The sequence below is a fragment of the Perognathus longimembris genome, chromosome 1 (assembly GCF_023159225.1).
Source record: "Perognathus longimembris pacificus isolate PPM17 chromosome 1, ASM2315922v1, whole genome shotgun sequence".
NCBI lineage: Eukaryota > Metazoa > Chordata > Mammalia > Rodentia > Heteromyidae > Perognathus > Perognathus longimembris.
This window is the reverse complement of record NC_063161.1, coordinates 116,501,471-116,520,103: the sequence shown is the minus strand read 5'-3', so window position 1 is coordinate 116,520,103 and position 18,633 is coordinate 116,501,471. Positions and strand designations below refer to the sequence as shown.

Genomic DNA, 18,633 nt, shown 5'->3' with positions numbered 1-18,633 from the left:
ACAGAATACACAAGGATCTCAAGAAACTAAACCCTCTAAAATTCAATAGCCCAATTAATAAATGGGCAAAGGAGCTAAATAAGACTTCACAGAAGAAGTAAGAATATCCAAAAAACACATGAGGAAATGTTCAACATCTCTGGCCATAAATGAAATGTAAATAAAGACACTGAGATTCCATCTCATTCTATTCAGAAGGGCCATCATCAAGAAAACAAACAGAGGGCTGGGGATATAGCCTAGTGGCAAGAGTGCCTGCCTCGGATACACGAGGCCCTAGGTTCGATTCCCCAGCACCACATATACAGAAAACGGCCAGAAGCGGCGCTGTGGCTCAAGTGGCAGAGTGCTAGCTTTGAGCGGGAAGAAGCCAGGGACAGTGCTCAGGCCCTGAGTCCAAGGCCCACGACTGGCCAAAAAAAAAAAAGAAAACAAACAGATGCTGGCATATATTGTTGGTGAGAATGTAAACTGGTGGGGCTGGAGATATGGCCTAGTGGAAAGAGTGCTTGCCTTGCATACATGAAACCCTGGGTTCGATTCCCCAGCATCACATATATAGAAAACGGCCAGAAGTGGCGCTGTGGCTCAAGTGGCAGAGTGCTAGCCAGCCTTGAGCAAAAAAAGAAGCCAGGGACAGTGCTCAGGCCCTGAGTCCAAGCCCCAGGACTGGCAAAAAAAAAAAAAAAAAAAAAAAAGAATGTAAACTGGTATAAACACTGTGGAAACTAATGTGTTGATTCCTCAAAAAAGAAAATATGAAACAATGCTTAATGCTTGGGCATTTATCCAAAAGATCAGGGGATATGTAAAGCCACTGGCTACCATGTTCATTGCTACACTATTTAGCACAGCCAAGATATGGAAACAGCCCAGATAACCTTCAATGGATAAATGGATCAAGAAAATATGGCATATATACAAAATGGAATTTTCCTCATCCATTAGGAAAAATATAGTATCATTGGCAAAGAAATGGATGAGTCTGGGAAAAATCTATATTTAAAAAAATAAGTTGGGATCAGAGAGACAAGGATGCATGTTTTCTCTCATATGTGAAAGTTAGGTCTAATTTGTAAATATAATGTATATATATAATTATGTATAATTTATAAATATATAAACATATATTTATATTTAATTTATAAAATATAAGTATATACAGGGTCATATGCACATGTACACAAATATATTAACTGAAGTACAGTATATCCAGGGGAGAATTCAAAGATGTAACTCCTTAGAACAACTCACAGTTTAAAAAAAATAAGAATACTAGCAAGCTGGTACTTAAAGTATATAGTGAGGAGTCAAGGAGAGAGAGGGGAATGAATAAGGAGATTAAACAAGGGAGAGGGAATATCGTTACAATATTCAATGTATATTCTATGAAACTGGAGAATTGAGGGACAGGTGGGATTGGGAGGGATGGGGGAGAATGAGGAAAAGGAGGGTATTGATCAAAATGCATTTTATTCATAAAATGACACTTTTAATTATAACCCCTTTGTAAAACTAAAGATAATAAAAATATAATTTAAAACAAAAACAAATTCTACATGATTATAAAACGTGGATTATCTGAGGGAGAGCCAAAAGGAGCTGTGGAGAACTCTGGTAGTGAGATGAATATGATAAAAAAATGGTAATAGAGGTAAATATGATCAAAATATGGTATGTATGTATGGAAAATGCTACAATGAAATAAACTAAAACTTATGAAAGTAGAGTTCATGTGACAATCCTCAAACTGTGACCAAATAGAACTAAACAGATTGGTAATTTAAAAAAAAAAATTCTATGTTTCTTTCCATGAAAGTACTTTTATAAGTTCTCCTTCCCACATTATTTCAAAACTCTTCCCTAAGATCTGCCATGCCACACTGCACAGTATCCCCCAAAATAACAAACACACTTAAGTGGATTTACCATGCAGGGTCAAAAAATCTTTCTGTAAAGAATCAAAGAGGGGCTGGGGATATGGCCTAGTGGCAAGAGTGCCTGCCTCATATACATGAGGCCCTGGGTTCGATTCCCCAGCACCATATATACAGAAAATGGCCAGAAGTGGCGCTGTGGCTCAAGTGGCAGAGTGCTAGCCTTGAGCAAAAAGAAGCCAGAGACAGTGCTCAGGCCCAGAGTCCAAGCCCCAGGACTGGCCAAAAAAAAAAGAATCAAAGAGACTAAATATTTTACGTTTCTATATAGGCATTTGGTCTTGGCAAGAAGCTATGTGAAGAAATAAATGGCTTGGCTAGCTTCCAATAAAACTTTATCTACAAAAACAGGCTCTAGGTCAGAATAGGCACTATTCTGTTGTATATTCAGAAATTCCTTCTCATTTTCAAAAACCTAGAAAAAGGATACTTCTCTTATAATGCCACCATTTTAATTCTCCTAGACTTAATCTCACTCTTTATTATGCTCCCAAAATATTTTAGTATGATCTATTTCTGTCTATGCATTTGTATGACTACATAGAGAGATGACAGATAGGTGGAGGCTGGGGATGTGGCTTAGTAATAGAGTGCTTGCCTAGCATGCATGAAGACCTGGGTTTGATTCCTCAGTACCACATAAACAGAAATAAGTTGGAAGTGGTGCTGTGGCTCAAGAGATAGAGTGCTAGCCTTGAGCAAAAGAAGTCAAGAACAGTGCCCAGGCCCTGAGTTCAAGCCACAGGCCTGGCAAAAAAACAAAAAAATAATAATAATACTAGATGACAGATGGTAGATAAATAGACAGACAGATCAGATAGACCAACAGACCCACAGACAGACAGACCAATAATGGAGTGTGAGCTCCCAATGAAGCTCATTTACCTTTTTACCTCCAGCTCTTAACAAAGCATGGGATATGCACTCATAACAGATATGGTACCTATTATTATACATGTTTTCAAAGGAAATTTATCAGTTAGGCACCAGTGGCTCCTACCTTTAATCTTAACTACTTGGGAGGATGAGAACAATAAAAATCACAGTGGGAGACTCAGACTGGGCAGAAAAGTTAGTGAGACCCCTTCTGGACCCATAGCTGGATGTAGTATTATGCACCTGTCATCCAAGTTATGTAAGAAGTTGAGACTGTGAGAACTGTAGTGCCAGGCCAACCCAGGCAGAAAACTCCCTAAGTCTCCTAGGTGGAAAGGAGGTTGAATGCAGTGGTGCAAGCCTGTATCCTAGCACCACAGGAATCCCTAATAGGCAAATTGTGGCTCAGGCACATTCCAAAAAGGGAAGTAAGACCTTATCCTAAAACTAACCAGTGAACAAAGGGCTGACTCATCCATATCATGCCAGCCCAGCAGGCACAAACCTTCAGTTCAAGCTCAAAAAATGAAAGGACAGAAATAAAAGGACACTCTCATCAACAAATTTTACAAAGGGACAGAAAGTAAGATGGTTTGCAAGCTACTATAGTTTCAATGGTGACTATCCCAGGAAGGCACTATTAAGAGGTGCTACGAACTTTTAGGAGGTGGATCTTAGGTTGCTGGGGAAGGAATGTCCTTTATCAGTACAGTGGGACCTTGCCCTGCCTTCCCTGTGACTCTGCATCCTGGCTCATAATGTGAGAAGTTTGTTCCACTATGCATTCCCCCTATGAAATGGTCCCAACAAATGAGGCCATTCAATCATGGAATGGAGCTTCCCAACCAATTAACAAAAATCTTTCCTCTTTTTAGTTAATTCCCTCAGGTGTTTCCTTACAGTGACAGAAAGCAAACTAATGCACAGGCCATATTCCACTCTGCCACTATAGCACAAAAGCAGCCACAGATGAAGCAAAACTTCACAAAAATGGACTGTAAGTGAGACCTCCCTGAAAGTTGTGTAAGGACCAACCTGAGAACCTGAGTAACTAAATATGTTTTAGTGTTAAAATTATAACAGCTTCTAAACCTGGTGATGACTCCATGCTAGAGGGCTGACCCCAACCTGTGAGACTAGTTTTTTGTAGTTTAACATTTAAAAATATAGGGAGCCCTTGTTCCCCTCTGTACCTAGGTAGCAACCATGGTAACGGGCAGTAAAAAATGATCATAGTCATAGACTATAGAAATAACCATAATAGTAGTAGAAATGCCATGGCAACTGTTGGGTTGGTTTACTTATGATTGAGTACTGGATTGTTTTAGCCCACTGTAGCTTGCTTAGTGGTAATAGGAAAACATGGTGGCAATTGTTAAAATAAAGTTGGTACTAGGTCAGCCTGACTGCAGAATTCTGCTTCTGTAAATGGCCTGCTTAACCCATTTGTGACTTGCTCTACCCCCTGCACTAACCCCTTGCATCTGTGCTATGTGACCACCTGTTGTCAGTTCCTGATATCAAGGCCAGTTCCCGTTATCAAAGCCAAAATAGATAACTGAAAGGGTAGATAGCCAATAGAAATAGGACAAGACATGCTTGCTAAATGCCATCCAATCAAGTATCTGCCAAGTTGGAAATACCCTGCCTCTGTTGTAATCACAATAAAGACCCTGCCTATCTGAGGGTCAGGGCTCTCAATCCAGATCTGCTGTGTTGGTGATGGTTGAGAGTCCAGGCTCAAGCTTGCAATAAAGACACTCATGCGTTTGCATCAGAATCGGCTCCTTGATGATCTTTGGGGACCAGAAATCTAGGCATAACAATTGTACTTCACCAACTCTTCAATTAATGTTTATATCTTCAACTGTAATCTTATCCTAAATAAGTAATGTCATAACAATACATTACTTGTTAACATATTGTTCTTAGAGTGCTGTTTTCCCAGCTGTTACAACTTAAATTCGTGTCTAAAATATTTTTTGCATTTTACCTGAATTATTTCAGAATTAAATTTTGATTCCAAATGTGCTGCTCTTTCTGCTTCAATGTTTTCTTCTAATTTCCTCACTCTTAGAGTTGTTGTCTAAAGATAAATTGAACATAAACATTTTTATTTAAAGTAGATATAGATCACTACATTTCATTATTCCAGAATTTTAACTAACATTTTTCTATTATTTAAGTTGCAGTTTCATTGTGTGTGTGTGTGTGTGTGTGTGTTTAATTGTAAATAAAGGTTCTCTAAGATTTGTCTGCCCAAACTGGTTTCAAACCTAGATCCTCAGATCCCAGCGTCCATCACCCATAGTTATTTATGTCTCTTATTAATATCTTTCTTCCCCTAGCCCTCACCTGCCCATCACTAATTCTTTTCAGGTTAAAGATGAGTAGGTCTTTTCTGTTTGCTTTGGTTTTTGAGAGAGTCTCACTATGTGTCTAGACAGGACCTCACTATGTAGCCTTAAACTCATGATCTTGTCTCAGCCTCCCAAATGATGAAACTACAAGCATACAAAATCACATGTGGCATTTTTTATTTTTTAGATAAGGTCTCATTATGTATGTTTCAGGCCCAGGTGGCCTGGATCTCATGATTCTCCTGCCTTGGCTTCCCATGTGCTGGGATTATCGGTATATGCTACCATGCCTACCTGGTAAATCCAGAAAGGTAAAAATAGTGCTTAAGAAAGTATATCTTTTTAAAGGTAAAAATCTATATGAGCATATTATTTTAAAATAGGCATTCTAATACAAGATGAAGCTAGTAAATATTCACAGATCAATCTGAAGATTCAAAACAATGAACTAGAAATGAAGAAACTGGAAGAACTTTGCTAAAACTAAGGAGTTTCTATCTTTTAATGTGATAATGTGTGGTACTTTCTAAATGTTTGTATTTCTAAAATATAAACTCAAACATTCAGGATAAAATGATATCATGTCTGAGAGAGGATGAATGTATTACATATGTCTCAGGATATATGTATATGCAGTAGCGTTGGAAGAGTTTGTGTCATGGATTAAATTTGGGGTAGCTTAATGCTTTTATTGCAAGATTTGTCCAATTAAATTATACTTGATAATTGGTTGTTAAACATCATCATCATCACCATCATCATCATCATCATCATCATCATCATCATCATCACCATCACCATCATCATCAATCAGGGACATAAGAGTAGATATTCATAAGATAGTATTGGCCATAGCTCATAACTGTTGAAGCTGAGCAACAGGCATGTGGGAGTTCACTACAATACTCTTGAGTTTCATTTATGTTTGAAATTTTCCATATTGAATTTTTAAAAGAACAGTAACAAAAGCAAGGATATTAAGACTAAAGGGAAAATGTGGTGCTAATATCATTATTTACAGAACTGGTAAAATTATATTTGACAATGATTAGTACTTTCCTAACATTAAGGCCCTAAATTCATCCATAGCACTTAAATACTCTCTGTACTCACTTCTTTTCACCATCTCAAAATATATTTCGCATATAAATGCTAGTTCTATGGCATGTTATTATTATTATATGAAAAGACAATTTCATTACCAAGTGTATACAAGAGAATTAGAGCTATACAATTTTCTATACTACAACACGCCCCAAAAAGTTAACATGGCAATCCTGAAAGAGAAGAACAAAGTTGGAAGCCACATTTCATAACTGTAAAACTTACTACAAAGCTACAATGATCTAAACATTGTGGTACAGGTCTAAGGATAAACATATAGATACACAAAAAAATACTATCCAACCATAAAGACACCTGCACATCCATGTTTATCGCTGCACAATTCACAATAGCCAAAATAAGGAAACAACCCAGATACCCTACTACAGATGAATGAGTCCAAAAAATGTGGTATATGTACACAATGGAATACTACATAGTGATTAGAAATGATAAAATAATGGCATTCGCAAGGAAATGGTCAGATCTTGAACAAATAATGTTGAGTGAGACAAGCCTAGAGCACAGAGAACAAAGTTGCATGGTCTCCCTGATATGTGGTTGATGGGGGGTGGGGAAGATCAGTAGAGATCATGTCTGTAAAACAACCAACTTCTTTTCAAATGGTATTTCCACATGTTTTGGTCAGCGACTACATTTTGTCTCTAAAACCAAACAATTACTAAATAAGCATAAAAAGGTCTAGGATAGACCTATCAGAGGTTCACAAGAGCTCAACAGCTACATACATATGATTATGTAAGATGAGGCTAAGCAAAATGAACTCCACTGTATATGATCTTGGTACACTGGATATGTACATACACTTATCTGAACTAGGGAGGGGAAAGAAAAATGATGGAGGGTGTAACAAATATGAAAAGCAATGTACTCACTACCTTATTATGTAACTGTACCCCCTCTGTACATCACCTTGTCAATAAATTTAATTTAAAAAAGAAAAAAATAATATCCAGAAATAAATCCAAGAATTGATAGTAAGCTGATTTTTGACAAGGATGCTGGATGATTAAGTGTAAAAGAATCATTTTTCCAATCAACAATGCTGAGACAACTGGATATACCTCTGCAAAACTATGAGTTTGGACTTACAACCAATACAAAAATAAATGCAGATGGCTGAGCAACCTATATGTAAAGAAATGTGAAAACTCTTAGAAGAAAGCAGATTTGGCCATGTGTTCTCAGAGATAAGAAAATAAGCACCAAGTATTAAGAATAAAGAACTCATATAACAAAAAAGATAAACTACTCAGTTAAAATATGAATAAAGGGGCTGAGGATGTGGCCTACTGGTAGAGTGCTTGCCTCGTATACATGAAGCTCTGGGTTTGATTCCTCAGCACCATGTATTTAGAAAATGCCAGAAGTAGTGCTGTGGCTCAAGTGGTAGAATGCTAGCCTTGAGCAAAGAAAAGCCAGGGACTGTGCTCAGGCCCTGAGTTCAAACCACAGGATTGGCAAAAAATATATATATAGGAATAAAGGCCCAAGAATGGTGATTAAAGCCTGTAATCCCAGCACTGAAGAGGCTAAGGCAGGGGCATTGTAAGTTTTAGGCAAGCCTTGCTACATAGTGAGGCCCTCTCTCAAAATATAAAAATAAAATAAAACAATGAGTAAGGAATTGAATAGATATTTATCCAAAGAAAAGATGCAAATGACACGAAAGTGCTTGAAACAGTCCACATTATTAATCATTGAAGAAGTGCAAAATGAAAGATACAAATACTCACTTAGATAGCTATTATTGCCAAACACCAGTGGCTCATGCCTGTAGTCCTAGCTACTTGAGAGGCTGAGATCTGAGAACTCAGTTTGAAGCCAGTCCAGGAAGGAAACTCCATAAGACTCTTATTATTAGACATCAAAAATACTGGACATGGAGCTGTGGCTCAAGTTACAGCACCAACCTTGAGAGGAAAAACTAAGTAAGAGCACCTAGGACCTGAATCCAAGCCTCAGTATCAACACATACAAAAATAACTCTATTTATAAAACAGAAAATAACAAATATTAGCAAAGATGTGCAGAAGCTGAAAACCTCATTATGAAATGGTTTAGCTGTTACAGATAAGTGTAGCAGTTCATCAAACAGTTAAAGTTACCATAAAAGTTAGTTTTAGTCCTATGTAAATAACCAAAACCAGTAAAAATACATTCAAATAAAAGTAGGTAGCAAGTTTATAGCAGCACTTTTCATTAGACACAAAGGTAGGAAGGATATAACTGTCAATCACCAGATGAGTACACAAACAAGATGTGAGTAACAAGAAGATCATGCAGCAAAATGGGAATGAAGTACCAATATAAGGTATAACAGATAAATATTGAAAATATACATTCAAAAAGTGAAAGAAGCCAAGCACTAGTGGCTCCCAGCTGTAATCTTAGCTACTACTTGGGAGGCTAAGAGCAAAAGAACTGTAGTTCAAGACCAGCCTGAACAGAAGAGTTTGTGAAATTCTTCTCAACCCATATCTGGGTGGGTGGCACGTCTGTCATCCTAAGACAGGCTTGGGTGAAAAAATCCATGAGGCTTGCCAGGCACTGACTACTCATGAAGCTGAGATATGAGGAACAAGGTTCAAAACCAGCCCACAAGAAAAGTCTGTGAGACTGTTGTCTCCAATTAACTAGCAAAAAGCTGGAAGTGGAGGTGTGGCTCAAGTGGTAGAGCATCAACCTTGAGTGGAAAAAGCACAAGGCCCGGAGTTCAAGGCCCAGTACAGCGCCAAAAAAAGAAAGAAATCCATGAGACTCAGTCTCTTTAGAAGGGAAGCTAGACACCATCTGTGATTCCAACTATGACAAGGAACCCAAAGTAGATGGATCCTGGCTCAAACCCATGCCTGGGTAGGAAATAAGCACTAAGCTAGCTCCAAAGTATCTGACCAGCCTAACAAGCATGAGGTCTTATGTTCAAACCGAATACTGCCAATGAATGAATAAATAAATAAATAAAATCAGATACAACTCTCACACAAACAACACTAAAAAACAAACAATTCACTTCTTATGAATATAAATACATTAATTAATTAGCAATTAATTATCTGGTTTCCACCCAAAAAGTCAAGAGATTCTATTTTTCCTGCCTAGAATAAAACCAAATGGGGTTAAATAATACGCCAAAGATCATCACATCTTTATTTTCACATTTCTCTGTTTTGAATGAAATACTCACTAAAGAACAAATTTCTTTCGTTAGTGAATATTTTCAAATTTGCAAGGTGTTTATTATTGTTGAAACAACAAATAGCAAGGACAATTAACACTCTTTAAACAAACTCCTTCAAGAGTGAGCTTACTTCTTTGTTGATAAACATTATTAAATTAATTCCCTCCTAATAATTTTTTAATCTTCCATTCTGGTAAACTAATTCTTACAGCCAGCAGAGGGTGCTAGGATAACATCAACATGCTATTCACACAAAAAGAAAAAGAACAGAAAATACCCTTAGCAAAATACTCATAAGATGTTTCTTTGGCAATCCTAATAAAATGAATAAGGCAAGAGCAGAAAGTATAACAGAATTCTAGATAAAATACAAAATTCCAGACATTCATATATTTAACTATAAGCAGTTTAGTTATCTTAGCTTTACTAGTAATACGAGCCCTACATTTTATGTCCCTAAACACTAGGAACAATAGACCAGGTTTTTGTTTGTTTGATTGTTTGCCAGCCCTTGGCCTGGGCCCTGGGGCATGAGCCTACAATTCCAATTCAGCAGCAGAACTCAGTACACAGACTCAGAAATTTTCCACACCACATCAGCTTTTTCAGCTTCCATGAGCCTGTTCCAAAAGTTAGACAAAAGTTGCGAAAGCATATAGATACAACTAATGTGCTAAAAGAGTGAGAAAAATAACCATTCCTAAATCTTTCCTCCTCAATATGATAGAGTTCGCTAAACAGAATATACATGAACTGGCAGCCGAAATAGCTCAGTTGGGAGAGCGTTAGACTAAAGAATATACATGAACTTAAAACAGAGAAACTTTTATATGTGAAATTTAGACTTGACTAGAATAAATAAGACTAAATTTAGACTAATTTAGACCAGACTATACAAAAAGATTACACAAATACATAACAATTCCTAAATGTGCTATTAAGCACCATTTCCTAAAGAGTTACATGAAGTTTACCCCTGGGATGTTCAACAACTTGTACAAATAAAATGAGTATTTAATTATTTGTCTAGATTTTTTTCCTCTGATAATGCCCATTACTAGACACTTTCACGAGTAACTAAAATGGTAATAATCTACCTTCCAAACATAATTCTACAGACATTCAACATGCCCATCAACAGATGATGATACTCAGCTATAACAAAAACTGAAATCAGGGGCTAGGAATATGGCCTAGTGGCAAGAGTACTTGCCTCCTATAGATGAAGCCCTGGGTTCAATTCCTCAGCACTACATATAAAGACCACAAGTGGCGCTATGGCTCAAGTGGCAGAATGCTAGCCTTGAACAAAAAGAAGCCAGGGACAGTGCTCAGGCCCTGAGTTCAAGCTCCAGGACTGGCAAAAATAAATAAATAAATAAAATCAGGTTATTTGCAGGAAAATGATGAGATCATTATGCTAAGTGAAATAAGCCTGGCTCAAGAACACAAATACCATGCTTTCTCTCTGTACAAGGGGGGGAAGGAATTAGGAAAGAGGAAGGCAAAGAGTGAGATGCTAAGTTGAATATGATAAAAGTATATTATATACATGCAAGTATCATAAAGAAACCCATTGTTTTGTACCATTAATATGTTAACAAAAAAAACTTCAAACAACTTCATAGTACTAGATCATAAAAGACTGACATAATTCCATAATGACTATTTTAATGCACTTTCTTTTGTTACTTTTAATAGCTGTAAGTAATATATACGTGTCAATATTAAACTACAATAATTTAAGGCTAGGAATGTAGTTTAGTGGGGTGATGGGAATAAATTGAAGAACACATCTATTTCCTTACTCAACAAAGAATGAATAATAAAGTCTATTATTCACCTTACAAGACAATTTAATGGAAAAAATAGTTACTTTTAGGTATAATAAAAAAATTACAGTTAAAAAAATAAATACTAAACTACTTTAAAATTTTCCTTAGGGGCTGGGAATATGGCCTATTGGCAAGAGTGCTTGCCTCGTATACATGAAGCCCTGGGTTCGATTCATCAGCACCACATATATGGAAAAAGCCAGAGGTAGCACTGTGGCTCAAGTGGCAGAGTGCTAGCCTTGAGCAAAAAGAAGCTAGGGACAGTGCTCAGGCCCTGAGTTCAAGGCCCAGGACTGGCAAAAAAAAAATTTGCCTTAATCTTTTTTAGCAACAAAAACATCAACATTTGGCAATTTTTTAAATGAACTTCCAATATCAAAATCTACTGTGAAGATAGTGTATTTAAATGCGTAATACTTATAAATATGACAAATATTCAGGTGATGTCATCATTTACTTAACAGTAGTCAACAGAAATGGTCATTTTAAAATGCTTCCTACAATACATAAAAAGCCAAATTATACAAGGATGCCTTCGTTGACAATTATGGTAAGTAAAATGCATTTCTCTTTTCCTCTTTTAATTGAGAAGAAGAATATACATTTAGAAGTAAACGCTACCCCAGGCAGGAAAGTTCTGAGAGTCTTATCTCTAATTAGCCACCAAAAAGCCAGAAGCGGAACTGCGGCTCAACTAGAATGCTAGCCTTGAGCACAAAAGCTCAGGAACAGTGCCCAGACCCAGAGTTCAAGGCCCAGGGTCAATACACACACACAAACACACACACACACACACACACACACACACACACACACACGCACACGCAGCTATGGATATGATCGAAATAACTTATTTGCACATATATGAATAGAATAATGAAATATGTTGAAATTGTTTTAAAAGGGGAAGAGGGTAAGAAACACTGATGGGGTAAATTTGAATAGGGATACACTGTATACATGTATGGAAATGTCATGAAACCCTGTTTTGTAGAACAAATGTGTGTTAATAAAATAACTGAAAAAAGTACCATATGCCCTTCTTTATGTTACTGTAATATAGCATATGACTGACAGAAGCAATTCAGAATTGATTTGCAAAGACTGTCTTTTCCACTATTATCTTCAAGAGGCTCCTCAGTTCTCTCAGAATTAGGTTTGCATCTTCTCTTTTCTCTTATTGAGTTAAGCTTATTTCCCATGATAATAAACTCTACTAGTTATAAAGAGATTTATAAAAAAAATAGTTATTTCTTTTCTTAGTTCACTTTTCCCTTGATTCTGTGGTATCCAGCACCACATATATAAAATTGGACTGGGAGTTTGGTTTTTTTTTAATCTAAGAAACCATTGATCCATGTTGCTATGACTAAGCCACACAATGTTATATAGCTTATCAGGTTTTTAAATTAAAAATATATATATGAAGATTTATTTGGCCCAGGCACATAAAGAAATCATCTTTGTGAAATGAAATTGTTTTTGAAAAAGCTTCACTAAGAGTTAATCCATTTATTAGACTAAATTAGTTGCTTGAGTTCGATATTTCTGGTATTTAAAATGTGCCCTATTAAAATTTTAACAATTTTCCTTTTTATTATTTGTATTGTTTTCATGGGATTATTTTTTATTGTTATTTTAAGTGTTATATACAGAGGAGCTACAGTTACATAAGCCAGGTAATGAGTACATTTCTTTTTGGACATCATTCCTTCCCTTGCTCTTTCCAAGCATGTAATTCCTTTTAAATGCACTTACAAATTACTTAAATCACTGGAATTACTGTCAATTAATGTCTCCAAAACTGAACACAAAACTACATAAAATATATTTTAGAAAGTTAACTTCATCATTTTGTCACATGTTCAAACACAAAATATATTTAGGTAAACAGAAGACAAAATATTTAAAGATCACTAAATATAAAGAATCATAGATAAACCAGAAATTTACATCTGCCCACTTCCCTAAAAGAGAATAAAAACAGACTATCTGGACTATCTTTTTAAGCCTCAAGCTCCAAAAACAAAGATATTATACTATAAAAAAAAGTATTTACTAAATAACCAAGAAAAGCCAACAAATAAAATTAAAACTACCCCTGTCACCATTTGTATGTCCAGAGGAGGCATGCAGAACCGAGACGCTGAGGCAGGAGCATCACAAGGTTGAGGCCAGCCTGGACCACACAGCAAAGCCCTTGTCCATACAACCATAAAGAGCCTTCTTCCCAACCCCCCACCCCCAGTTTCCCACCACTCCAGGTGGTTACACACTCTTTGAGGGAAGAGTGGCAGGATGACATTGGGGTCGGGGGGGAGGCTGGTTCTAGGGACAAACTCAGAGACCTTGGTTGCTCATGGCTGGTGCTCCACCAGAGAACCATGCCTCCAGCCTAGCTTTTTGCTGGCTAATTGACAGTGGAACAACTTGGATTCCAAGTGTGATCCCTGCTGCCTTGGAGGTTCTGAGATTTTAAGGGCAGAGAGAACCAAGTAAGTCCTTTTGCTCATCTGGGCATCCTGGTGTCCAGCAAGATGCCTGACCTTAAGTGTAGGAAGTGGTGAGGGACACTTAGGATGGAGAGCCAGGGATGGACGGACCCTGAAGTGGAGCAGACAAGGTGAAATGCCCTTGTCTGTCTCGCCTTTCTTCCCTGCACAGGCTCCCTGTGGACCTGATTCCTGCAGTATCTAAGTCAGGCTTTGGGAGGGTGGGGAATACGGCCTAGTGGTAGATTGCTGGCCTCCTATACATGAAGCCCTGGGTTCAATTCCTCAGCACCACATATATAGAAAAAGCCAGAAGTGGCACTATGGCTCAAGTGGTAGAGTGTTAGCCTGAGCAAAGAAGCCAGGGACAGTGCTCAGGCCCTGAGTTCAAGCCCCAGGACTGGCAAAAAAAAAAAAAAAAAAAAGTCAGGCTTTGCTCTTGGAGGACAGCAACAGCAGGCAACTGGAGGATGCCTTAAAAACAAGGCCACTTGGAAAATTCCACTTCAGTGTGCTGTGACACCAAGTGCTTTGTGTGCATCCTCCATGCCTGCAGCCTGGTGGCTCCTGCCTGGTTTCTCTGAAGCATCCATGAGTGTGGCCCCTGGACATCTGTGCACACCCCTCCCGCCCTCCAAGCCAGCTTTGGAGGACCTGTGGCTTCCTCACATCAGTTACTTGGGGTGATCTGGGGATGGGTATTAAATGTAAAAAAATAAAATAAATAAATAAAATAAAGCTACCTACAATAACTAGATACTTATAATAATTTATTATTCAGTGATAACAAAAAATGACATGAAGGAACCATGCAATTGTTAATGCTAAGTGGAAAAGTCAGTCTCAAAAGAGCTTGTATTGTTACTTCATTAAATGTCTAGACTATACAAGTTTATTAGGAAAATAGTTCATCATACTTAGTAATCAGGAAATACAGTAATAAGACAATGATGTTTAATGATATGAGATATTTTACTGGAATAGTGAAAACTTTCTAAACTTGAGGGTGATGAGGCTATACAATGCTCTAAGTGTGCTAAATGTCCATGAGTTGTACATTCCAAATAGTCAAGTTGATAGTATGCAATAACTTTCAGCCATCAATATTATAAATCAAACCTACAAATATCTATGCCTATCACAAATATAGGCATACTATCCCTCTCAAACTCACACAAGCTAGAAATTATCTAGAAAATAAATCTTAGCCAGAGGAGGCTAAACACAGAAATTCACAGCAGAGAGTGGGAAAGGAAAACCAAAACTGGAGGAAAATATGCATAAAATTAGCTGGGCATCAGGGGCTCACACTTGTAATCCTAGCTACCCAGAAAGCTGAGATCTGAGGATAAAGTTTGTGAAACTTTTATCTCCAACTAAGCACCAAAAAGACAAAAGTAGAGCTGAGATTCAAGCGGTAAAGCACCAGCCTTAAGTGAAAAAGATAAGAGACAGCACCCAGGCCAGCAGTTCAAGTTTTAGTACCAGCACAAAAATAAATAAATATGCAAATAAACAAACACATAAGCAAATAAAACAGTATATTAAGAGGGCTCCATTTGCTTCTTTTTAAATCACCAAATCAGAAATAAGCAGATTACTCTTTATAAAAAGTAAAGAAGAAAAGACATACATATCATATTTTAAACTTTTCAAAGGAAATATTGTAGTAATGTTTCCTTAAACATAATACTTGTGTATATATGTATATTGTACATATGCACACATATGTATATGCATTTACATGTATATACATTTATGTATATTTATATACGTGTGCATGTGTGTATATTTAATAGCCTGCCAAACATTTCCAACTGGATGTCTAGTAGGCACATCAAATTTGACATATCTAAAACCTGACTCATTTCAAACCTATTCCACCTATATTCTTTACCAATTCTGTTCATGAAAATGCTATTTCTCCATTTCTTAAACATCTTTCTTTTTCATTTTACTTTTTTTATTAATTAAATTTTGTTGACATCTTTAACATCTTTGATATTCTCCTCTCCTTATTTAAAAAGTCACTTAAAATTAACCAACAAATCCTACACATCAATCAATTATACAATGAGATTCAGTTTCACACTGCAACTATACACATACTTATGCCATTTATAAAAATTAAAATTTGGGGCCAGGAGTTTAGCCTAGTGGTAGAGTGCTTGCCTAGCATGCACAAAGCCCTGGGTTCAATTCCTCGGTACTACATACACAGAAAAGGCTGGAAGTGGTGCTGTGGCTCAAGTGGTAGTGCTACCCTTGAGCAAAAGAAGCTCAAAGACAGTGCCAAGCCCTGAGTTCAAGCCCCAGGACTGATAAAAAAAATTAAAATTTGAAAATGCCTGCACTTTTGATTGTATTAATTATTATTAATAAATTTAGCTATGAAACTGATAATATGGCTTCCAAATAAACATGTTATTTTTTTAAATATTTACTATTAAAGTGATAGAATACCAAGGGAGTTTTCCTATATATTACATGGGAAAAAGAGAAGTGAGTAAGAGGAAAAATGATACCAGATTATCCACAACATAGCAGTTGAAGCTCATGATGAATACTACTAATCCATTACACTACTTTACCTTATATGTACTTAACGTTTTCTACAATGAAAATTTAATTTTTTTAAAAGGCCAGGAAACCTGGAGATGAATGAGTAAAGAACACAAGGCCTCTCAACAGCAATATAAGACCATAAAACCAGTGAGGCAAGGCCTTCTTCAAGTTACAAGGCAGACAAACTTTAAATTAAAATTATAGCTAACTTAATATTTTATTAAAAATGTGTTTAGATATACAAGATTAGGTAAAGTTGAGCTCTTAAACTCCCTTTGTTTAGAAACAACCAGCCCAGGTATTCATTTGAAATAAAAGTACCATGGGACTAGGAAAAATAAGTACAACTGAGAAATGATATTGAAGATATCCCAAAATAATTATTGTTCTGCCATAGGCTTAAAGAGCAATGAAAAAAAGTGGTGCAGACTCTATCAGAAAGAATGACATTTCCCCATTTGTAAGGAAATGGAAGAACTTGGAAAAAATTATACTAAGTGAAGTGAGCCAGACCCAAAGAAACATGGACTCTATGGTCTCCCTTATAGGGAATAATTAGGTTTAGGCAAGCCACAGCAGAGGATCACAAGAGCCCAATAGCTATACCCTTATGAACACATAAGATGATGCTAAGTGAAATGAACTCCATGTTATGGAAACGATTGTTATATCACTGTTGTAACTAATTTCAACGGGCTATGTGTAACTGTAGCTTCTATTATTGATGATCTTCTTGTATCCGCTTCCTGTGGTTGTACCTACACTATCTCTGTAATCTTATCTGAGTACACTGGAAACCGTGTATACTGGTATTAGAACTAGGAAATTGAAAGGGAATACCAAAGTCGAGAGACACAGGGTAAAAAAAGACAAACAACTACAAAAGCAATACTTGTAAAACTGTTTGGTGTAAATGAACTGAAAAAATACATGGGGGGGAAATGGAAAGGGGGAGGGGGGGAATGAGGGAGGAGGTAACAAACAGTATAAGAAATGTATCCAATGCCTAACGTATGAAACTGCAACCTCTCTGTACATCAGTTTGATAATAAAAAAAAAATTTTTAAGTGGTGCAGAAAAAACTAGCTCCAGAAGGAAAGAATTATTTTTTTAGAAGGTTTGGGGCTGGGAATATGGCCTAGTTGCAAGAGTGCTTGCCTTATATACATGAAGTCCTGGGTTCAATTCCCCAGCACCACATATATAGAAAACGACCAGAAGTGGCGCTGTGGCTCAAGTGGCAGAGTGCTAAAAAGAAGCCACGGACAGTGCTCAGGCCCTGAGTTCAAGGCCCAGGACTGGCCAAAAAAAAAAAAAGAGTTGAAATGTGTTTACACATATAAAGATATGTACCATTTACTATATATATTCTCTTATTATTATTTGTCTTTAATTAGTTTGAAGGAGGGCCTCTCCTTCTGTATAGATAACTTTCGTCGCCAAATCTATTCCTACGTGGCTTTGTTCCTTTGCTTTTATGCACATGTATACTCCTTGAGTCCTACTCAGAGAGGAAAAAAAATAGTCTAAATCTAAATTTTGTCTTAGTTTATCTTCATTTTTACTTTTTACTGATTTCATCCAGCTGAAATTTATTTCAGAATATAATACAAAAAAGTAATTTCATTTTAATCTGTCCTAAATAGTTAATCACTGAATATTCTTCAGTGAATATATTCACTGAATAATCTTCCTATACTCACTGGATAATCTTCCACCAGTCAATGGTTTAAAAAAAAAAAGGGGGGTGGGGGGGAAAGCTGGGAATATGGCCTAGTGGCAAGAGTGCTTGCCTTGTATATATGAGGCCCAGGGTTTGATTCCCCAGCACTACATATATAGAAAATGGCCAGAAGTGGCGCTGTGGCTCAAGTGGCAGAGTGCTAGCCTTGAGCGGGAAGAAGCCAGGGACAGTGCTCAGGCCCTGAGTCCAAGACCCAGAAGTAGCTTAAAAAAAAATTTTAAAAAAACAAACATAAATTGCTAAAAAACTTAAAATGCTAAATTGTTATATAATCCCTGCAAGGCAACTAGTGGTTTTTTAATTCCATTCAAGTAAAAGTTACTACACTTTTTAGCCTCTAAACAAACTTTTTATTTATGTACTAGAACACTGATTTTCCTTATTAGAACTATTTTGGGGGGAAATCCTAATAGTCTCATTTAATAGACATAAAAATTTTTTTGGTCAGCTGTAGGGCTTAAACTCAGAGCCTGGGCTCTCTTGCTCAAGGCTAGTGCTGTACCACTTTGAGCCACAGC

At 36.8% G+C, this 18,633-nt stretch overlaps 1 protein-coding gene across 1 annotated transcript in view; it reads right to left on the bottom strand.

The window, feature by feature from the left end:
- Ccdc171 (coiled-coil domain containing 171) overlaps positions 1-18,633 on the bottom strand; it is a 256,019-nt gene that overhangs the window by 185,732 nt on the left and 51,654 nt on the right. Inside the window, exon 8 of the mRNA XM_048352641.1 lies at positions 4,807-4,899. Within this exon, the coding sequence (XP_048208598.1) occupies positions 4,807-4,899 (93 nt within the window). The remainder of the gene's footprint in view (positions 1-4,806; positions 4,900-18,633) is intronic.